This window comes from Antrostomus carolinensis, unplaced genomic scaffold (genome assembly GCF_000700745.2).
Source record: "Antrostomus carolinensis isolate BGI_N321 unplaced genomic scaffold, ASM70074v2 scaffold22212, whole genome shotgun sequence".
Classification (NCBI taxonomy): domain Eukaryota; kingdom Metazoa; phylum Chordata; class Aves; order Caprimulgiformes; family Caprimulgidae; genus Antrostomus; species Antrostomus carolinensis.
Window position 1 is genome coordinate 17,313 of NW_010301899.1, and position 24,156 is coordinate 41,468.

The 24,156-nt window shown below is 34.3% G+C and overlaps 1 protein-coding gene across 1 annotated transcript in view; it reads left to right on the top strand.

The window, feature by feature from the left end:
- Window positions 1-23,456, top strand: part of DNAH8 (dynein axonemal heavy chain 8) — a gene marked incomplete at both ends in the record, with an annotated part of 40,537 nt that extends 17,081 nt beyond the window's left edge. Inside the window, 13 exons of the mRNA XM_010163651.2 lie at window positions 1,125-1,297; window positions 3,078-3,256; window positions 5,118-5,305; window positions 7,236-7,322; window positions 7,419-7,526; window positions 8,303-8,437; window positions 9,064-9,225; window positions 13,496-13,742; window positions 15,076-15,317; window positions 15,398-15,538; window positions 18,635-18,872; window positions 19,604-19,746; window positions 23,322-23,456. Coding sequence (XP_010161953.2) covers window positions 1,125-1,297; window positions 3,078-3,256; window positions 5,118-5,305; window positions 7,236-7,322; window positions 7,419-7,526; window positions 8,303-8,437; window positions 9,064-9,225; window positions 13,496-13,742; window positions 15,076-15,317; window positions 15,398-15,538; window positions 18,635-18,872; window positions 19,604-19,746; window positions 23,322-23,456 — 2,178 coding nt within the window. The remainder of the gene's footprint in view (window positions 1-1,124; window positions 1,298-3,077; window positions 3,257-5,117; window positions 5,306-7,235; window positions 7,323-7,418; window positions 7,527-8,302; window positions 8,438-9,063; window positions 9,226-13,495; window positions 13,743-15,075; window positions 15,318-15,397; window positions 15,539-18,634; window positions 18,873-19,603; window positions 19,747-23,321) is intronic.
- Between the last annotated feature and the right edge of the window lie 700 nt (window positions 23,457-24,156).

Consider the following 24,156-nt stretch of genomic DNA (forward strand, 5'->3'; position numbering starts at 1 on the left):
ACAGATTTTAATTTCTGACAACTAAATGCATTTTGTGTCATAATAGTTTTTCTTATATGTGGTAACTACTTACAGCTGCACATGTAAATGCATGTGTTTTTAAGACAGAGATGTCCATAATGTCACCATAAAAAAAAATAGTAAAAATAGTACACTTTTGCTTGAACTAGAATAAAATCCATCAGTTCTGTAATCTAAATATTTGTTCCAAATTTTTGCACTGTTCTTAGAACATTTAAATTTTCCACTTCTTCCTACAGAATTGTTTTGATAGACAAAAACCTTTTAATATATCCTTTCTTTGAAAAACTGTTGTATTATTCTACTTCCATAACTAAAAAAATTGAGTCTGCTGAGGGTGTTGTAGCTTTATCATCATAGGTAATTTCCTCATGGCTTGTTACAGAATATCAGTAGTTAGCACTAGGCTGCACTTTAGCTTCACCCATTCTAGAGTTACAGCAATGGTAGCAATATCTTCCATATCTCCTAGTTTCTTCTTTGTCTCTCTCCTACTCCTTTGGAGAGCAGGTTACTCAGATTCTCTTTCTGGTTCCTAAGGAGAATACATAGAAGACAAACAAACGAAAAACCTTACTAAAATCAACATATGCCAATCCTATACTTGAACTTTTTAGACTGTGCTAAATTGTTTACATTCCTTTATTCTTTGAGGAATGCCATCTCTCAACACTACATCTCTCATGTATTTTCACTCCTGATGACACAAGCTTATTAGTTTCTACACAATTTGCATTCCATGCCTCAGTCAGATCCTTTCTTCATCATGTCCTTTGTTCCAATGTGCTTGGTGGATTTAGTGGTGTGTAATTAGCTGATTTCACTTGGAGGATGAGCTGCACTACCAAAGCAATTTAAGATTTATTTTATTAACACAGATGTGTGGTGATCAGGTTAAGTGATCAGGACAATTTAAAATAACAGTTTAGCATATGTATGAACATATTATGTGATGCTTATACGTATTTCAGTTTACTTACATAGGAATTTTAACCTGAGTAATCATTCATTATTCTCATAAAAAAAAGCATTTTATCACAGTTATCAAAGACAACAAACAATGCTCAGTTATAACATATACATTTACTCTACTTTCTTTTAAGGTAAAAATGCACATCAAATCACCAACTGATTTTGAATGGTTAAAGCAGTCTAGATTCTACTTCAAAGAGGATTTCGATCAAGTCATCGTATCCATTACCGATGTTGATTTTGTTTACCAAAATGAATTTCTGGGTTGCACTGATCGTCTGGTTATAACACCTCTTACAGACAGGTTAGAAAAACAATTATACATAATGAATACTTTTAATATATATAGTGTTTATTTAACATATCTTCAAAGAGATACATTCTGAATTAAGTCCTGTGTGGGCTAGGTCATTCATGAAAATCTTCTCGTTCATTTGCTTAATCACACTCTTTTAGAAAAGGTAAAATACAGTCTCACTAGTTTGTACGCTTAGTAATTCCTAGGTTATATAGTAATGTATAGTTTAGCATTATTTCTATACTGAAGAACAGATTAGGTCAAATATTTCAAAATCTGTAATAAGGGATTCTATAAAGATTTTCTGGCTGTCGATGTCTTTGGAAGTCTAAGACAGCTAGTCAGTGTCTGTCATTTTATTACTACTGGGAAACAGTTTAGGCATGTTCATAAGGATCTAGGTGTTGACAAATACCCACCTGTATGCACTCGCTTGCCATTCTTCTGTAATCAGGCAAACAAATGACCATTAATTTTGTTTCAAATGTGGCTTAACAATGAGAACTATTTTTCTTTTTTTGTCTTGGGAATTTTTTGGCTTCTTTTTTTTTTATCAAAATTTTTCCTCCATTTATTTCTTTCCTGAGATGTCACTTTTGACCAAATGAGAAAATAGAAGACCAGAAGATACTTCACTTGCAAAAAGATGCTCTCAAGAACAAAAAATAATTTCCAGCCTGCAATCATTCACTTTGCTACCTCTGTGGAGTACGTGTCTGTACAGCTTTTTGAACACCTTTATTTCTCCAGAAAAGGAGGAACTGCTATTGTATCAATATGGGAAGTTCAGTACATTTCTGCAGTGAACTGTACTGCTCTCAACAATCAAATATTTTTGATGGAAAATGTTATATTCTACCTCAAAATTTGTCTTGATCCCAATAGAAGCGTAGAAGTTAAACCTTTATGTCACTTTAAAATTTCTTATTGGTTAGAAAACATCAAGGTACGTGCAGTGCAAGTTTGGCATAACATATTATAGTGATTCAAGCTAAATTGTAGGAACTAGTTAGTTATTGAACTCTGTTCAATTATGGATTAAAACCACAAGTACTTTAGTTGGAAATGCATTCAGAGTATGTTGAGTTGATTTGACAGTGAAGATATCCCATCATTTGTATAGGAACTTCATCATTTAATTCCTTAAGTGTTACTCTTCTATACCTTACCATGAATTAAAATTGTAGCTAAGACTCACTAAAACAGCAGTCTAAACTTTTAAAGATTTTTTTTTTATTATTATTATTATTTTTTTTTTTTTTTTTAAAGAGAAGCTTAGGGTTTTTTTTCCTTGGAATTGAAAAATGTTTTGCCCATCATTGTGGAAGGGGCCATATATCCTTATTCTTTCACACTTGAGGATTTAGGCCAAGATGACCTAATATAATGAAATGCATACAGCTTAAGATATTGAAGAATGTGATGAGGTGTCGGAATTCAACAGCAGAATCTGCTTTTTATAGCTGCAAAAAGAGTTAATGACAATACAATTCCTTTGTGTGGTGTGTGTTAATTTTTTAGCTTGTCTAATATTCACAGTTTGTAACAAACTAGATTAACACCAGATAAATTTTTCTGCTTTTGTAATTAATGTTTAAATGCTATATTTTGTTATTTTTACCACTCTGAACTTCCTGCACTTGTGAAAATCAATGGAATTACTTTATGAATAAGTAATGTTTCAACATAAAAGCTGTAGAATCTATCACAACTCATTGTTATCTTACATATATACACATATATCTTTCATATGATTTAATAAAATAATATAAATTAACATTTATAGGTGCTATATAACTTTAGCGCAGGCTTTGGGAATGAACATGGGAGGAGCTCCAGCAGGACCAGCTGGAACTGGTAAAACAGAAACGACGAAAGACATGGGAAAGGCTCTGGGAAAATACGTAGTAGTTTTTAACTGCTCTGATCAAATGGACTTCAGAGGTCTGGGTAGGATTTTCAAAGGTAAGACTTCTTCATGTAGGATAGAAGAGACCTCCACAGGTCATTTAGTAGATGCAGTTAGAGCAGGTTGCTCAGGACTTTATTAGTGTTGGGGTTTGAGTATCTCCAGGGATGGATGTTCTCAACACCTCTGGGCCCCTGTTCAAGTGTTTGACCATCCTCATGGTAACATTTTTTATACTTCCATTGACTTGGAATTTCCCATATTGAAACCTGTGTCTATTGTCTCTTCTTGTTCCACTGCACTTCTGAGAACAGCCTGGCTCCAATTTTTCAGTGCTTCCTATTGGCAATAGGCTTTCCCCTTAGTTTTCTCTTCAGGCTCAACAAATCATGTTCTCTCAACCTCTCCCTCGGTCATGTCCTCCAGCCACTGACCATCATGGCAGCCATCTGCTGGACTCATGCAAGTACATCATTGACTCTCTAGTGGTAAGCCCCAAACTGCACACTCCAGCTGCTATCTCACAAGTGCAGAGTAGAGGCAAAGAATGATTTGCCTCAAGCTGCTGGCTACGCTCTTGTCCAATATGCAGCTGGCTTCCTTTGCGACAAGGACATAATTCTGATTCATGCTCAATTAGTTCTTAAGCAGGACACCAGGTTATTTTCTGCCAAACTGCATTGTAGCCAGTCAGCACTGAGCCTGTACGGCTGCATGGTGTTATTCTGTTCCAGATAAAGGACTTGAACTTCATGAGGTTTCTGTCAGCTCAGAGCTATGGATTTATAAATGTATTTCCCCTTTGAAAGTCAAGCTATTAAAATTTTTAAAAGTCTTTGAGTACATGACAGACTTTAAAGTGATTTAGCCTTAACTGCGTAACAATAATAAACCCTGAATGAATTGGATAAATTTTTCACTTTTAAATAGCTGTCTTTCAGTATACATGAAAGAAAACTACCACCTGCTTGTACTTGAATGTCATTTGGAAAAAATACTGCTAAAAATTTTCTCACAAAATGTGTCTAAAGAGACAAAAATTCTCTTAGTTGCCACTAAATATGTTACTTTTCCAAACTGAAATTTAACAACTGTGAAATTAATCCTTTATGAAAATCTTATTGTTATCAATATAGTGCTTCTGTATTTTTCTTTCCACTTAATTTTCTTTCTCTGTATTCCTCTCTTTCTTTCATAGGCAAGTTCACACAGAGCACTGTCCACACACTGCATGTTGTTAATATCCTGTACCATTACATGAAAAACTTGTAGTTTAGTGTAGACTTAAAATGGCAATGCTTATGCATAGAAATATATGATCTAAAATGAATATTTTCTGTTTTGTGAGATTCAGAGTTCTATTTAAAACCCTAGTTAGTGCAAAAATAATTTCAATTTATTTTTTAATTTTAACCTTTATTAAATTTTAACCTTTATGATTTATAAGCAGCAAGTAAAAAGTAATTTAAAAGCATTGTGAAGACTGGAAGGCTGAAATAAAAATAAAAAAACTTACTTTTGTTGTAACATTTAGGGCTAGTCTTTTGTAGCTCTAAGTCACTTATTTTTATTTTTTTAGATTAACAATACAGCTTTTTACAAATAATTTAATTGCTGCTTTACAATAAAAGACTGCCTTCAGAGAAAGATCTGGATGAAAGATCTGTCAAATAGCCCAAGATATCAAAAGATCCTTTCTGATTTTGATTCCTTTTTAAGCATTTTATATAAATCAGCTAATATTAATTCAAACTGATATGGAAATAGTCAGGTGGATTGGTGGAAGATAGGCCTTGGCCACGGGGCATTAAATAAAACTAATCTTATTTAATTATTTGAAGGAAAAGTCATCTAGTTCAGATATCTCAAATGTGCATGAAGAACAACAGATGATAATTTTTTCTGTCTCTGTTTTAGGTCTTGCACAGTCTGGATCTTGGGGATGTTTTGATGAATTCAACCGAATTGAGTTGCCCGTCTTGTCAGTAGCAGCACAACAAATATATATTATTTTAACAGCAAGAAAAGAAAGAAAAAAGCAGTTCATTTTTTCTGATGGAGACTGTGTAGATTTAAATCCAGAGTTTGGAATTTTCCTAACAATGGTAAATGTAGTAATAATTCCATAGAAGTGAGAAATTATACTATATACAAGTTAATTAAATGGCAAGGTAAAAATAAACTTATTTTATTAATTAAGTGCTGCTGTTGCTATAGAATTAGGCCAAACTACTGGAACATGTAAATAATCTGATTATTTATGAATTGCATGCCTTCAGTTTTACTTTAAGATTATTGAAAAGGTTCATAGTTGTGTGCCTTCACTACTGTATTGCAGTTCATTATGCAGACTAAGGGTTCGGCCAAACTTCCAGAATCCTCTGTGCTCACTGAGAGGACTGAAACACTAATGTGCTTTACTACCTTAGCTTGAAATGCTTTAACAGTATTAGTGAGAGAGATCTGTAGGAAAAAAAAAAAAAAAAGAAAATTCACTTAAAGCAGGAGTATAGGAAAGAGATTTTTCAAGGACATACGTCTTGTTTAATGGGTACTTTACATGGATATATAAGAAGAGTTCTTCAAACTACTTTACAGAAAACAAGCATAATTCTGGAATAAACAACTCTCCTTGTACTGTGATGACAACAGGTCTTTCCAAAACCTGTGCAAAAATTTATCAGATCCTTTCACTTGTTGATAGAGGATGTGTCTAAACTGCTAAATACAATGCTGTATGTACGCTTTTGGCCTTCTGTGGCGAAGGGACCCATTCTGCTCTGTGCCTCAATCTGGGAATCAGTGTGGGCATTATGACAGAACTGTGCATCATATCATGAAGTTTTTATGAGTGGTCTTTGAGATACATTGTTCCCTTTCTTCTAATGACTACTTATGAAAAAGATTTGCAGTATATACAGATCAAATTTAGGTCCTACAACTGAATGGATAATCTGCGCAAAAAAGGTATGCAAGGCAGTACGTATAATTTAACACCAGCTACCAACCATTACCCAGGAGAGAAACACAAACTCCTGGATTTAGAATATTGACTTTTAGAGTATGCTGTCTTGTTGCCATAGGGTTTCTGAGGCTTCATAGCACTAATTTCTGTAATCTCACTGGCAGGGAATTTTACAGTGTAAGTTTCCTAATGCCAAGGCAGATGGCAATCTAAGATGACTTTATGGGAAAGTAAAATCTTCATCTGCATGTTTAAGTGCGGGATAATAACTGAGGAGGTCATAAATATATTTGACTGCTTCTAGTTTCTTAAATGTCAACTGTTTGATGTCAGAGTTATTCCTCATGTTTGCGGCAAGTTTCCAGAGATCTTCTATTAGTCAAACTTTCTTGGTCATTAAAATTCTCTTTCAGATGATTTTGTTGTAAAGTTTTCATGTTTTAAGTTTATTCACTGTTATTTTTACTGTGTCATTACAAAATATTCTCTGTCTGTTCTTGAACCGTTATAAAAATCTGTTCTGTTACTAAAAGAGAATTACAATTTCTTAGATGATTCTTACTTCAGTGTATAGGACTCTCTCACAAACAAATATTCAGTAAGATTCTGTAGTATAAGGCTAGCCTTTTAGACACAAGAAATAGGGAAGGACATCCTAATATTTCTTCACTGTATACTGCTTGTTATCCTTTTTTTATTATTTTGATTCTTGCTAGACACTGAATTTTTAATATGTTACAAAACCTACCTTTCCTGCAAAATGGTAATGAAAACTTTATTTGCATTGGGAATAGGCTAGAAGAATCAACCAACTTTATTCCATGACATTTTAAAATTCTGATTTCTGGCTTGTTGTGAGAAAGAAATTCAGTCGTTACTCTGGCAATTGTGCATAGACTATTAAATTCATAGTTATGGCTGAAGCTTTTCCTAACATTTTAATCATTAGTAGACAAGTGTTCTAACTGAACAGATCTAGGTATTTATGCATAAATTTACTGTTATTGAAAAATAAAAAGGATGTTATTTTGACTGTTATAAATAATAATGCAGTATGTTTTCATATATAGAATCCTGGATATGCTGGACGTCAAGAACTACCAGAAAATCTAAAAATTCAGTTTAGAACTGTTGCAATGATGGTTCCAGATAGACAGGTACAATTAATGACTGAACTGAAAGAAAAAAAGTATTTTACTTTGCTTATGTATCTTCAGAAAAATTAATGGAATTTCTAAAAAATTTAATTTCAGATAATTATAAGAGTTAAGCTTGCAAGTTACGGATTTATTGATAATGTGATCTTGTCTCAGAAATTCTTTGTTCTTTATAAACTTTGTGAGGAGCAGCTCACTAAGCAGGTAGTGTTATGTATTCACATCCTCTTTGTCTTCATATTTACATGTTACAACCCCTTAGGTTTTGGTTTGTGTAGATTGTTTTTGAAGCATCACTTTTATGGTGTTTACAAAATATTGAAGTAGTTTAAATATAGTTTAAACAAATACCTCCATAACTTTTTTTATCAAATAACCATGTTAATTTATGTATATGTAGTCACATAGAAATATTTGTTTAATTGTTAAAATATGGCCATTTGTAGTTGCAATTGCATAAGGTTCTCTGCCTAAACATAGCAGCCAGGTAAAAATTAACCTGGTTATGTCATTTTTCTGTAAGAATTATCTAGGGAGAGAGAAAGTGGTTGGAAATTGGTAACTACAGGAGGAAAGTCTCAAGTTTGATTTAAGCTGCCCTTTTCCCCACAGCACTGCTTTGATCTGAAGTCTTGGCTTTAAGCTGCCTTGTTTAGAAAGACCCAGCCTGGAATGGAACTATTATTTTATTTAGAACCCTGAAGAAAAATTGATATATGGCATTATAAATGGTGAAGTCAATTAAATTTAAATTCAAAAAGAAAAACCTTATAACCTCCTCTCCCTTTCTTGAAAATATCTTTTTTAGCCTTCATTTATATTAATAGAATAGTTGCTGACCAACAGCAACATTTCCTATTTTAGCTATCTTTTCCAGGCAGTGTGACTATACTATACAATATGCAAGTAAGGTTTGATATACCGATGAAATATAGCTAGAGCACTTGTTACTGATGCCTAAGCCTTTTTCCACTCTCTAGGTCCATTATGACTTTGGTCTGAGGAATATCCTTTCAGTACTGAGGACTCTTGGAACCCAAAAGAGGGCCAGGCCAAATGAAAGTGAATTAAGTATTGTTATGAGAGGGCTAAGAGATATGAATCTCTCTAAGTTGGTAAGAAGCTAATTTAATATTTTAGCACCATATAAAGTCAAGTCTACAAGATATTTCATGGTGTTTTGTAGAAGGTTAGAAAAAATCTCAAGCATCTCTTTAAAAATTGAAACAGGATAATAATAATGTTATGTTTAAACAGCAATGAGAATATACTAGACTTGTAAACACTGCTCAAGGTGCAGATTCAAATAAGTTAATAGTGACTTAGCTGTGGGTGTGACATTTTATGTACTGACTTTTGTACAGACTGACTGCTGTATCATAAGTTAACAAATTGAGTATCCACTAAATTAGAGTTTTAAAGATTTATTTCCAGATAGGATGTTCTTTCCAATATATGCTGCAAGTTTTTTACAAATCAATTTTACAGATGGTTTACAGTATCTACTCAGTGGTAAATTTCTTTCAATTTTGAATTTATTTCTCACATGGCATATGGGTGATGTTTTCAAAATGCTATTTTTGTAGTGAGCTATACTATTGGCTGGCTGTGTTTATGAACATAAGCATTTGTATTTAGAAAATACATTCTTACAGTTTATTATTTTAAAATAGAGATTAATTTTGGTAGGAGAACATTCTTTGGTTAACCATGCTTTAAGCACTTAACTTTTTTGTTTCAGATAGATGAAGATGAGCCTTTGTTTCTCAGTCTTATCAATGATCTTTTTCCGGGGTTACAACTGGACAGTAGTACCTATACTGAGCTTCAGGTTGCAGTAGCTAATCAGGTTGAAGAGGCAGGATTGATTAATCATCCACCGTGGAATCTTAAGCTTGTTCAGGTAAAACTTTTTTTTCCAAAACATTTTTAACAAACAGGAGTCAGAATACCATGTTAGTAATTAAATACTGTCTCACTCCGAGACCTATGCTTCTAATATGGGAACTGAAGGTTGTGTGTACACCACACTAAGGAAGACCATTCCAAGTGACTTATGTTTTCATTTCTTTAAATTATCCAGAAGAAGAAAAAAATACCTTAAAGTGTGCTATTAACCCAGCCTTTCACAGATCTGGTAGTGCATCTATGTTACCTGAATGAAGCAGCAAGGCACTTATGTGGGTCTCTAACATGAGTGTCTTAGACTAGAGTAGGGACAGTAGGGCATAAGAAGGACTGGTACTTTGAAGGCCAATGCAGCAAATACTGAGAAGAAACAGCCAGGGCAAAACTCTGCTAAGTAGGAGGAGACAGCTAAAAGATCTTTATCTTTAGCAAAGATAAATGTAAGAGGTATGTATTTCCATCTTAAATATGTTTCTGTAATGAGGAAGAGTCTTAATTATGAGTTTGAGCAGACATTGTAGTATATAAAGGGTTTTCTCACATAAGTTTTGAGAACCTATACAACTGGTTTGGTAATCGTCCAGTTTATCTGTATTGAGTTGAGAGAGTTAAAGTATCAGGATGTATAGAGTGTATATGTCTTAACATATGCTATGACAAGCTTACAGAAACCTATAACAAGTTTAAGCATGTAAGTGAACATGCATGTAGGTACTGTAAAATGAAAGAACCAAAAATAGTGTCAGTAACAGGAATGATGCTGTCATACAAAGGGAATTGTTTCTCTCAAGGACATGCGTGATTGAAAGATTAAATCTATAAAGAGATTTTAAAAGCTTCTGGAAAGCAGCCCTGTGGAGAAGGACCTGGGAGTACTGGTGGATGGACAGTTGACCATGAGCCAACAATGTTCCCTTGTGGCCAAGAAGGCCAATGGTATCCTGGGGTGCATTAAGAAGAGGGTCAAAGCAGGTGATCCTTCCCCTCTACTCTGCCCTGGTGAGGCCGCATCTGGAATACTTGTCCAGTTCTGGGCCCTCCAGTTCAAGAGAGATAGGGAACTTCTGGAGAGAGTCCAGCGGAGGGCCATAAAGGTGATTAAGGGGCCAGAGCATCTTTCTTACAAGGAAAGACTGAGAGAGCTGGGCCTATTTAGCCGAGAGAAGAGACGACTGAGAGAGGACCTTATTAATGTTTATAAATATCTGAAGGGCGAGTGTCAAGAGGATGGGGCCAGACTCTTCTTCAGTTGTGGCCAGCGATAGGACAAGGGGCACAAGCTGGAACACAGGAGGTTCCACTTAAACATGAGGAAAAACTTACGGTGAGAGGTCGCCAGAGCACTGGAACAGGCTGCCCAGAGAGGTTGTCGAGTCTCCCTCTCTGGAGATACTCAAAACCCAACTGGATGCAACCTGCTCTAGGTGAACCTGCTCTGGCGGGGTGGGGGGGGGTGGACTGGATGGGCTCCCAAGGTCCCTTCCAATCCCTAACATTCTGTGATTCTGTGATTTAGAGGCTTTCTAGACTACAAAGGATGTGAACACGCGCAGCTACTGTTAATTTGTATCTGTAGTGTTCAAAGTTAGTATCCTTCTGAGGTGCATTAACCACCTGAATACTGTGGAAAGACCCCACCTAAGTGGAATATGTATCCCCATGTTACCTGCATGAAAGAGTTTTAGTAAAAATGAGTAAAAAAATACATAGAATCTGAATGAGAGACTGTGTAGCAAAAAGTTGTTGTAGGCAATGTTTACATAAAGCAAAAAGTTTCTTGCTTTGAGGTGACTAACACTTGGTTCTTGGCACTTGAAGAATGGGGAAGTAGACCCTGTGTGCTGGCAGCTTGTCGGGGGTGTAGTGTTTTGTTTACCTTGTGTTGCAAGATGGAGTGTGACATGGAGTGTGTTCTGATTGAAAAGCAAAAGAGAGAAAATTGTTAAGGTGTTGCAAGAAATTATTTTGAGTTTTGTAAGACACTTATGTTTAGTAAATTAATGATTTAATGATTAAACTGTATGTTTGGATTATGGTAATTTGTATTTAGTGTGGGATAATCTTTACGATGTGTTGCAGATTAATGAGTATGTTGTTATTTAATATGAAGGAAAAAAGGTGCTTAAATGGCTTTTTTGACTTGTTCTCCAACATAACATTTAAATAACTGGGAGTTGTATTTCTGACATGCAATCATGTTCGAAACTAACTTTGCATTTATTGTTGAAGACAGTTAACTCATATTCTGATGATCTCTATGCTAGCACACTTCCCTATACACATCGTTCTTTAAAGAGCAAACTTAACAAATGAAGCAGACTAACAACTCAAGAAATAAATTATTAGACAATCATGAAACAATTATAAATTGACAAGCTAGAAGGGTAATTAGAGCATTGTTGCTCTTTTCTCTTTTTGTTATACTCTTTTTTGAACACACACTTTAATTATTGATGATAATGATATTTTTAAACATTACTTTTTTTTTTGTTTGTTTCCTGTGTTCTCTGATTCTTTGGGTTTTTTCTGCATGCAGACAACAAGGTGTGAACACTGTTTCTTGTAATACCATGCTTTATACAGTGATCAGCTTCACTTTATTGGCTATACTATTTATTGTAATTGAGCTTGTAGCCTTAATTAGTGATTTTTTTTTTTAAATTCCATTAATTGATTAAATTGAATTTTGCTTTGTAAAATTTGTCAACCAGAGAAGAATTATGCTGTCATTGAATTTTCATATTTTATTTGCCTCTACTTTTTGGATAGTTTTTAAGCACTGTTAATGTTTAAGACTAGTAAACTTTACCATTTCTAATGTCTGAAAACTATATTTATACTCTAGAAACATTTATTTGTAATTTTACTGATTGACAAGATGAGAGTACAGCTACAACAGCTGACTCTTAAGAACATTTTACCCTGTGGAAATATGTTTGCATCTTTTTGGAATACAACCTCAAATTAGAGACTCTGTAACTACAGGCCTTGAAGTGCTAGGCTTGTCCATTGGCTGTACAGCCTTAAATTAGAGCCGTAAGTTGGCTCTTATCAGCTAAGTACCTTAAAAGAAAGTAGATGTAAACCAAGAAAGGCACTCTGACCTTAGTGCTTATTACCAGATTTCTGCAAATCTCCAAACTTGTCTATCTTAAAAAACGAAACTGCCATGTGATTTGTTGAATGAGAGCAAAAGATACAATGCGTTACAGTTTTTGACAAAGTGCAACATTCTGCTTTATGTTACTTCACAACAAATAAAATATCATGTCTCTGACATCAAACCAGAGGTATATTTATGGTTCTACTTAGATTTAACCTAATTTACAGAAGGTTTTGCTGCATATTCTGCAGGCTGGACCTATATTGTCCTTCACACAGCTTCACTCTGATCAGTAGAATTTTTGCATGGGGGAAAACACTTTTGAACATCCTGCTTAACTTTGTGTTCACTGTTGTATTCACAGCTTAGTATTTATGGTTGCCAAACTGGTCGTAGGAAGATTGCTTGTGCCTTAACAAATTCCATCTTCCACTGGGAATAAGAAGTTTGAAATTGTCAGGTTCATGGTGGACTTGATCTTAGTTTAGATTTGTGGTACCTGTAGATCTGCCTCCTGGACTGATACAAGCCTTTATTCAGCTTGCAGAGGAAGCAGCTATATATGTTCCTCCTTACAAGGTTCTGTTGTTCAGGAGTACAGCCACATTTTTTTTCCTTTCAGTTGCTCCAAAAGGAGATATTTGTGTAGGCAGACTGTGCCACTTCTATAGCAAGCCTAAAACTAATGTAAAAATAAAATATACAATTCAATAAAGAACTGTCCGGAACCTAAACCTATCTGCAATCCTGTAGGAAGTGCAGTCCCTATGTTTATTTCATATACCCAGGTATTTTGGTACTGTAGTGATTAGTCATTCTTCTGTCGCATTAATGTCCTGCTACTATTTATTTTTCCTTTTGAATAATACAGAAAATCCTTTTTAAGATCTGGTAAAATTATTTTCAGTTGCTTTGAAAAGTTTAAACAAGATTTAGTTCTGTAAACTGTTTTATAGTAAACTTGCTTGGTACTTTGAAGATTAGGATGTAAAGGTATGTACTATTCCACAAAACACAAAAAATTAACAAATGAATGCCAATTTAAATTCTAAGCACATAATTTGTATGTGTAATGCATCTATAATCACTGACTATCAAACGCAAGTAAGTATACATCTTCCAAAAGCATGTATTTCTTAAAACATTTTAATTTTTTATATAGTTGTATGAAACTTCTCTAGTACGTCATGGGTTGATGACACTTGGACCTAGTGGATCTGGAAAAACAACAGTCATAACTATACTAATGAGAGCACTGACAGAATGTGGCCAGCCTCATAGAGAAATGCGTATGAACCCCAAAGCTATTACTGCTCCTCAAATGTTTGGAAAACTAGATGCTGCAACTAATGATTGGACAGATGGAATCTTTTCTACACTGTGGAGGAAAACACTGAAAGCTAAAAAGGGTATGTAAATACTTTGTGTGTGATATCATAAAAATAGCTCTTGAATGATATGTTGAAAAAAACATTTTGAATTTGCAAATGTGGTGAAGTTCCCTCTTAAGAGAAACTGTACAGAACATAGATGAGGTTACAGTTAACTTCTCAAGAAAGGGTGACAGTTAAAAAATCCATTATTTCAGTAGTATATCTACATTAAAAAATTGTTTATTTCCTTGCCACTCCAGTTCTAGAGTGCAGATATGTTATTTGGAAACTGATAAATTACAATTTCAATTTACTTGCACTAATTGCACTAGATTTAAAGTAATGGGTTTTTTTCCCCATAGTTTTTCATGAATTGATTACCCACATTTATATTTCAATATTTTAGGATTAGAATACTGAAATTCCTTTCCACAGTGATTCATTTGTGTCTGAAAAAAAAAAAAAATATTTATATTAAAGAAAGAGAATTCTTCTAGGGAACCTTCCTAGAAGGAGGTTCTTTTTAAAAGAAAATTGATTTTTCTCTATTGGAAATGTCCATATTTTCTCTATTGGAAATTTTATATATTCAAAACAAATCCAGAATTTTAAAATTTGTTTGTGAAAATTTAGGTGTTTTCATCTGCATTTATGTTTCAAAATAAAAGAAAAATTATTAGATTTTCAGAGTTGATGAGTGATGGTAGTTTTCATTAATTTAAATGGGATCTGTGAATATTCAATACCTTTTGTTTAGTTGCCAAAACCCCCCTTATTTTAGCAAAAAAACTGCTAAATTCCCCATCCTCTGTGTGCAGAAGCAGTTGGCTGGGGCAGGAAAGTGGAAGAGTTAGATTAGGTTGGGAGGAAGCTGAGTCTGAAGAAAGTAAGGGGGGTGGAGGAAAGGTGCTTTAGGTTTTTTCTCTTCATCCAAGTCTATGTTAATTTGTAATAAATTAATTTTCCCCAAGTCAAGCCTGTTTTGCTGGTGACAGTAGTTGGAAAGTGATGTCCCTGTCTTTACCGCAACCCACAAGCATTTTCACCTTATTTTCTCCCCCTGTCCTGTTGAGGAGGGGAAGTGAGAGAGCGGGGCAGTCTCTGGCAGCCAGCCAAGGTATATAGCCACAGATATTCCACATTATAAAGATATTATTGTGCCCTCATTTGCTACTAATTGTTTAAAAGATAGTTCCTTAACTAAGTATGTGATTTATACAGTAATTAGCATCCATGGAGATGAAATTACAATTAAAAAAAATTATATTTTTATACATTACTTAAGTTCTAGACCATCTTTTGTAAAACTTATTTTCTTGCTCTTTCAGCATGGTGATATGAACTATATCTCTTTTGATTATTTTTCCAGGTGAAAATGTGTTTCTGATTTTAGATGGTCCTGTAGATGCAATCTGGATTGAGAATCTAAATTCAGTTTTGGATGATAACAAGACCCTCACTCTAGCAAATGGAGATCGAATTCCTATGTCTCCTACATGTAAACTGTTATTTGAAGTCCACAACATTGAGAATGCCTCTCCAGCAACAGTTTCTCGAATGGGTATGGTCTACATCAGTTCTTCTGCCCTCAGCTGGAGACCAATATTGCAAGTAAGATTATAATTGCTGGCTACTCCTAACTTTACCTTGTTATACATTTTAAACAGAAGAATATTGTGGATGTTTTTCAGGCATGGCTGAAAACACGTTCTCCTCAAGAAGCTGAAGTTTTACAAAGTTTGTATGATAGAATCTTTGAACGAGCATATACATATATGAAACGAAACCTTAATCCAAAAATGGAGCTTCTGGAATGTAACTACATTATGCAGGTAAAACAGACACTGTATAACTCTGTAGGAATTGACAGACTATAGTAACTGTGCAGAAGTAGCAAAAAGAACATTTGATAGCAATAAAATTTCATTTGAAAATATTTTTTTCCTAACAGAAAACCTCAAACTCTTAAGTATTTGTTTCTTAGGCAATATAACAAGAACTGTTAGAGAGGTGCAAAAGAAAATTTTATTTCTCTTTATTGCTTCATATGTGGGCTAGCCTTCTGTTGACTGGAATTTGCAGGCTTCAGTAAGTTTTTAGAAGCATATGTTTAATAAACTAATGGTCTCATTCTAGTTCTTCTAATACCAAACAAATTGTGGTAAGGGTCAGTCTAACCCCACCGGTAGTGTCAGCAGAAAGAGTGAAGAATAATTCTAATTATCTTTTTATCTCAAGATGTAATAGCTGTAATTCTGACAGTCAGCTCTTCCAAGGTCAGTGTAGTAATTTTTGCCTGTCCTTTCCTATCAATTGGAATTCTGCCTTGAGTAGAGTCCAAACTTTATCTGTGATTTATTAATAATAAAATTATGTGTTTGGCAGATTTTGCAAGACTGTCAGTCCTATACTGCATGTCTCCAGCTGATTTGTTTATGAGTCTGTTGTCATCTGCAGATTCTAAGTCTCCAGGTTTTCAATTTGTCCATGCAATCTGATTTTTATACGGACGCTCTCCTAACAAATAAGATGGTAGACAAGATGAGGTTTTGGATAACACTTCAATTTAATATTAAACTAGTCGATCTGCACCTTCTATATCTTTACTATTCATTAGGGATTTAGCTTCAGATTTTCAACAGTTTGAAGTATTTTGCTGCAAATTAGTGGCCACAGTAAATGCTGCAGAGATTAAGTGTGCAGTATCAAATGGAATTAAGATATCTATAGAACTGAGGTCCACAGGCAGAAACTATGTAACTTGCCAATTTATGATGATAAACAAGATGGACGTACTGAGCACAAAATTTTTAGAGAGAGAGAATATTTTTTTCTTCTACATTTGTTATCTGTGAAACACCTTGCTGAATTGATATTGTCTTCATGGAAGACTTTTCCTGGGACTAGAAATGTTATTTTTGATTAGGGCTTGTTAGGAAGTGTGAGCAAGTCAGTGGTATACTCCTACTGTTCAATCAGGGAGATATTTCCCTGATTTAATCTGTATAGAATGTTTCTTCCTGTGAATGAAAATCTCTTGTAAATTTCTGTCATAGTTGGCACAGTGTAAATAACCCTTAGTGGATCTCCTTGCTGGGGTTTATCTAAGAACCAGTGTGTCCAGAGCTTTTACCCTACTTGATCATTTGACGGATTCACTTCCTCACTTGCTCCCCTCCTCCAATGTTACATTCTCTTAGTCTTGATTTCTCTTCCCAGCAAGGATTTCATTCTTGGTGTGGGAAGGCAGGGCAAAAAGTCATGTTGCTTTCTGTGCTATGCAGCTGCTTGCAGCTACCAGGACTAGGCATTACTTGACAAGGTTTCTTGGCATCATCTATCTGCATGCATCTCTCTGATCTCTAGGATCTTCCACATTTCCAGGATCTTTCCTCCAACTAGGATATTCACCTCCTTCTTTCTGAGCCCGTTTTTTCCCCAAGACTCCCTTTTTTGAGGACCCTTCTTTTCCACACCACCTCTGCTTTCCAGAAGCTTAAGATCCCTGTTTTGCCACAAATAGTCTATGTGCAGAAGCACTGTACCTTATCAGCCTCCTTAATTCATGTCTTATGTCTTTATTAATTGTGGAACTCGGGACATGCCATTTTTGTTTAGTTCAGATGTTTTCAAAATTTACAACCATCTCAAACCAGTTGTGTCTAGCAGATTGGCAGATGTGTACTTGAGTTCTAAAGTTCGGTTTTGGATGTTCACCCACATGTACATATGTACCAAATTATCTGCCATTTGGTAGCATTTGCAATTTAAGCTGTTTTTTAATCTACAACAGCTTCATAATGGTTTTAGATAAATAGTGATCTCACCTTTACTTTCCTCCTTGTAATTTCCACTGACTTTCTAACTGTATATATTCTAGTATTGTTCCTGAATTATTTTTTTTCTGCTGTTTTTACTGATGTGTTTTCTTTTGGCTATTTGCCATTATCTGGCCCACATTGTTAGGTGGACAGATATAATTTATTTTTGGAGATTCAACACAGTTTTTGTTTAGGGTTATCCTGCCATACAAACCTATTGGAAAAGTCAATAGAACTGTAGCTAAAGGAGATCTGATTGATATGGTCTACATAAAGGAACAAATGTGTTTGACAAAGTTTTTTTATGAGGGATTTACATGGAAGCTAAGCAGTCATAGCAGAAGATAAGAGGTTCATTTCTAGATAAATAACTGATTAGAAGTTAGGAAATGTGTGATTGGAGTATCAGTTCTTTAGGAAGGACAGAGGTTACCACTGATCCTGAGGTACTTTTACTGGGACCGATGCTGTTCAAAATGTTCATAAACAATTGGAAAAGTTTTAGGTGAAGAAGTTTACTGATGATACTAAATTATTCAAGGCAGTAAGGACAAAACAGCTAACCATGAAGAACTGTAGACAGACTTTATGAGACTGAATAAATAGGTAATAAAATGGCAAATCAAATTTAGTGAAGGTAAGCATGAAGGGGTTCACACAGAGAAAAAACAAATTGTTCAATGCCACGAATAACAGACCTATGGAACATCTTGCTAAAGGATGTTACCTATAATAAAAGTTCAAGGTTCAAGACCAGTCTCAATATTTTCAGGGTAGAAAAATCCACAGAGGATTGCTCTCTGAAAAAGCTGTTCTGTTACCCCAGCTCTTAAATGACATTTATTATATGGGCATAATTTAAAAGGATAGTTGATGATCAAATCATTTATGTAATTTTGAAAATTTCATCCAGTTTTATATATATCTCATCTGTTTTCTTGGGTTTGTAGTTCCGAATTTTCTGTTATGCTTTGGTAACCTGCATTGGTGTTCAAATTATGATTTAAAGTTTGAATGTGTATAAATAATGCATATGCATATATGTATGAAAATAAAAAGTGATTATGTAATATTTTCTTAACGCTTAATATTTTAAATTATTTTCAGTCTATTAATCTTCTGGAGGGTTTGATTCCATCGAAGGAAGAAGGTGGTTTATCAACTATATTTCATCTGCATAAATTGTTCTGCTTTGCAATAATGTGGAGTTTAGGTGCCCTTCTGGAGTTGGACAGTAGAGATAAACTTGAAGCCTTCATTAGAGCTCATGATAACAAATTAGACTTACCAGAAATCTCCCGTGGCACTGGTCAAACGATGTATGAGTTTTATGTTACTGACTATGGTAAGAAAAATCACTAACATTCTTTTTTTTATACTGGCATTTTAAAATTGAAGATAGCTTCTCTGAAATTTAAAATTACTCCTTTAGTCCTTATTATACAGTCATATGAGAAGAGAGTTTTGATGACAGTATAGTAGTAATACAGATTCTATATGCAGCAGCTCTATGGAAGTGAGAAGTCATAAACAAGGTATAGAGTGCTCGTTGGTAACATTTTCTTATTTCTTTTGTTTTTAATTCCATTCTGTGATAGTTTAACACAGACATAACCAATTTCACAAAGAATTTACTGTTCTTTCAGAGTATCTTCTCACATTGCTACATTTATTTATCTCGTATCCAAATTCAGATTTTTTTTTTTGTCAGCAATGTTGATTTAGTGTACACATATGCAATCTGTACTCTCACGTTCTGTAATTCCTGCACCAGCAGTGTGAGAATGATTTTCTAGGTTAATATTCTTTTGGGTTTTTTATTTAGATAGCTATATATAAATTTAAGAAATATGTGTATATTTAGTAGGATTATAGACTAAGTAGAGGTCATAACTATGTCCTCTGTTAGATGCCTTTTATCTAGATTTGAGAAAATTTATGCCTTGTACTATGTAGTAGTACTCCACCCATAACATCTAGGATTTATTTTTTTTTTTTTTTTTTTTTTTTAGTTAACAAAATGTTGAACGTGATCAAAATTTATTGAAATAATTTCCTCTTTTTTTGTCATTTCAGGTGACTGGGAGCACTGGAGTAAAAGAATTCAGGAATATGTTTATCCAACAGATAACGTCCCAGACTATGCGTCTATTCTGGTTCCAAATGTTGACAATGTCAGAACTCAGTTTTTGATAAGCACAATTGCAAAACAACAGAAAGTAAGTACAGAATTTCTATTTAAGTGTATACCTACTGTATGAAATAAATAGAAACCTTTTTATAAAGCAGTCATTCTTCATATTCTGTGTCTCTAGTCATTGCTTGCCAGGTGCATCGTTATTTACGTATTGCTGTATTTTTTTCTTAACATGAATCTTCTGTACTTATTTCTGTGCATGGGCAAAATATTTAAACTATCCTTTTTAGAAAATAATTTTTGTTATAAAAGTTTTACTCCAACAATCTATCATTTCTCTTAGAGAAAGACATAAAACCTTTTTCTGTGTCTTTATACCATATTAACTTTTCTTATTTGTGCTTTCTTGAATAGGGAAAGAAGGAACATAAATTTCACAAGGCAGTTCACTAAAAACCTGAAATTCCTAGCCTTTAATCTATTTTTTTTTTCTCTCATTAGGAAAGCTGTGGTTACTAGCAGTAGCCACAACCATAGAAAAGGAGAGAACACTCATACAGCTTTAAGCAATAAGAATCAATCTGGTATCATAGCTTTTAATTCAGGCCACATTAAACAATAGTTATTAAAACATATAGAGGCCTATTTTCAAACAGATAAAGATCTGAAAAATATGTATTTTGCTTTAGCACAATGCTCGTAATAACCCTAGCAATTTCCTGTGGAAATCTGTGTCAACTTGTGAATTTTAATTCAATGTACTCCTTGCCACAGGTGCATGAGCCAGTGCTAGAACCTGTTTTTTCTCTAAAATTCTGGGATTTGGACAGAAAAACTGTTGATTTGGTTTGATGAAACTGTTACAGTGGCCATAATGTGTTTGTGCCTTTGATGTATTTGACAGAAATTATGAAAACAAGCAAAATCTTTATATTTGTAATAAAATAATTAATCTTTGTACATTAATGCCTTGGGAGATATTGATTATATTTCCAGGTACATTTATTTGGCCATCATTGCAATAGAAATAATAAACACTGAAATCTTCCAAGAAGGTTCTCTGAAACCTGGCATTTTCCACAATTCAGTGTTTCTGTGGTGTACAGTTTGTGTCTTACTCTCTTCAGTTTAAAAGTTTCGGCATTCAGTGTGCCGTGGGACTTGCTTATATTCCCTGCTGAGCAGGATGTTTCCCTTCATGGAAGCAGTCAGCTTGCTTTGATTTCAAGCATTTTTTTTATTTGGTAGGGTTTGATTTAATCACATATTGAACTGTGATAGAGAAATATTTTTTTTTTCTTCCCTGGATCAGATCTCAGCAGCATGAACTTTCCAGCTACAGCTGACTTACATGTACTAGATGAAATCAAAGTGAGGTTTTACAAGTCTGACTTGATTTATTGGTTCTGTGAGATTATTGCTATCAATCACCTCTTTTATCATGATCAGTTGATCACTCGGATGTTCAAAAACAGGTTAAAGAATGAGACCATGTCGTTTCATTGTGGCTATCTGTTGGAAAGCATTAATTTAAAGCAGGAACAAATCATTCAGGAGTATTTGAGCATTTCAGATCTCCTGCATTATCAACTTAATTGCTCACAATCATGAATACATACATACTCCCTTTTGCAAATAGATTAAATTCTTTTCATGGAGTGGATATAATAATGAAGATAATACCATCTGTCAAAAACATAAGTAGGATGAAAACCCAAGCTAGGAAAAAAACATGGGGTATTCTTACATGTCTGAAAATGAGCAGAGTTCTTATCTAGCTCACTTACATGAGATGAAATGGGACATTTCTATAAAAGATTTTAAAAAAAGGAAAGAATTATCAATCCCTTGGTTCAGCAACTTTCTGATTTAGATTTAGATTTTACCAAAATAAGAAGGAAACACCAAGAAAAACTCTCTTCTTTCTTGACACATTTTTTTCTTCCCCCAGGGAAATGACACTTACTGTACCAATTAACCAGAAAATAAGTAATATAATAGTATATATTTTAGTAGAAGATATTAAGACAAAGCAGAAATAAAATACTTGTCAAAATACCAGCTTGAATCAAGAATTTTCTGCACCTTTAATTTGAATAAGCCATCAGAGAGGAGTAAAAATGCTTTAAAAAATACAAATATATATAGTGAGGCATACATTAGGATAGTATGAGTTGTAAGAGCTGCAAGTGCCATGTTAAAAGCATCAAATGCTGGTGTTGTAAATACTGCAGTGATAAGGGGACAAAATAATTATATTCTCATCAAAAGGTAGTTTGTTTCCAATGATAAAAAAATCAGTAAGGTGAAAAAAATGGGGGGAAAATGCTAAGATTTCCTGACCATTCTGTGAATATCCTTGGCCAAAATCGAGTTTGTCAAAGCTTGATATCCTGACTAAGTGATTAGTGAAAGGCCCTGTGCAACAGCAATCAACTTGTTAAAAGTATTCTGAAAAAAATGCATTGGTTTTGTATTCCTTCATGGACGTTTAGAAGAAAGCAGTCAATGAAATTCAAGACAAAAGCACGGGTCAGGTTTGGTTCCAATTCTGAAAAACATAAGCTGTCAGAGAGCACATGGACTCTTTAAGGATCCAGAAGGCCTTTCCTGCTAAGTCAGTTTATGTCAGCATAGTTTGACTTTGGAACCTGGGTAACAGACTTAAAATTCCAATTTAGGAGAAAAAAAGGAGTGGATAGGAACCAGTGTTCCTTAAAGGAAGGATGGTGTTCTTTTGAGGATAGTTGAAGAATAATTGCCTACTTTGAAAACAAATTGTTTTCCTTTTGTTGCTGTTAAGTAGGAGTAGTTCTCAGTTCCTTTTGTGAGTGGAAGGTAAAACACATTTCAGAATTTCACTGTTAAATTGCTTCCTCTCCTACCAGTTTCACTGGCCCATCTAACAGGGGACATGAGCAGTATAATACTCACTGCAAATCACTTTTATCTATCTGCTGACACATTCAGTTTAGAGAAAAAGACTGGATCAGGTATTTTAGACAATACACAGAATACAAGAGGAGCTGCAAAAACGACATTTCCAGAGGTGGAAAGCAACAGTCTTTTATTGATCTAATTATTTCCTACCTTTACTAACATTTACCACAAGGCCATAGATATTTCTGGGCGAGTTAAGAGTTCTATACACAGTTCAGTATCTGTTATTCTTACCTGTAATTATCATTACATCATGTCTCTACAGACCTTTAGAGTATCTCTTTTAGTAATATGCTTGAGAGCAGATATAGATAAATCTATATTGTTGCTTTAAGGACAGTGCTGGGAAGTTGGAACTATCCTTCTGTTACAAATGCGTCACAAAGGATACGTATGGCAAAAGGAAATAGTAGAAATGTTAAATTCAGATTAGATGTCATTATAAACAAAGCCTTCTTATGATCATCTGCTACAAGAGACTTGCGGTGAATGTGTTATAAAATGGAAGAAGTTAGGCAGCTCAAAGAATAATCTGGGTGGGCCGACAACCACATACAATCATAGACACATACTGTGTCACTGCATATGGAGACACAGGAAAAACCTACCAGGATAATATATCATTCAAAAGTAGACCGAGGTCTTAAAAATAGGTCTGTTATGTATATTTAATTAGAAGTTTTGATACTACTTAGATGATTTAAATGTCTGTTACAGGCAGTTTTGCTCATAGGAGAACAAGGGACTGCAAAGACAGTCATGATTAAGGCATATGTGAAGAAATATGACCCACAAGAACATTTGTCAAAATGTTTAAACTTTTCATCTGCCACAGAACCATTTATGTTTCAGGTAAAAATATACAATTTAAGCAATCCTTGCTAAGTATTTTAAGTGTACTTAATTTTGATGATTAAAGAAATAATGTATAAATAAAGTCTAAAGATCTTTTTCCTCTAAGTCACTTAAACATTTGAGAAAATTCCATAAAAAATAATTTTTACAGATTAGAATAAAATATAGTCACTCACATAGAGATACATATATTAATGATTGCTGTATGCTCTTTCATTATGGAATTCTAAGAATCTATTTTTTTGCTGAAGACTTTTCCTTTTAATTTTAGATTAATTAAAAATTTTCATTATACTTATTTTTCCCTGATTCTTTATTTTATAACTGTAATTTTTATTTCAACTTGCAGATCCTCTTATTTTTCCTCAGCTCAGGAGTGTATCACCAGCAAACTTGCTGACAGTGCACTCTGTTCCCTCATCCAGGTCACTGACGAACATACTGAATAATACTGGTCCTAGTACTGACCCTTGAGGGACTCCACTAGACACAGGTCTCCAACTAGACTCTGCCCCATTGACCACCAATGGTGAAAAGTAATGGCTTAAATGTCTATTTTGAAAAATTTCAAACTCACAGAACACCTGCTGAGCTTTTCTGTTATGCATAAGATTCCTGGCCATGGTTTAGATCAAACTATGAGACAGAGTAAGGCAGGCATCCTTTCATGCAAGCAAGATGAATTGAACAGTCAGTG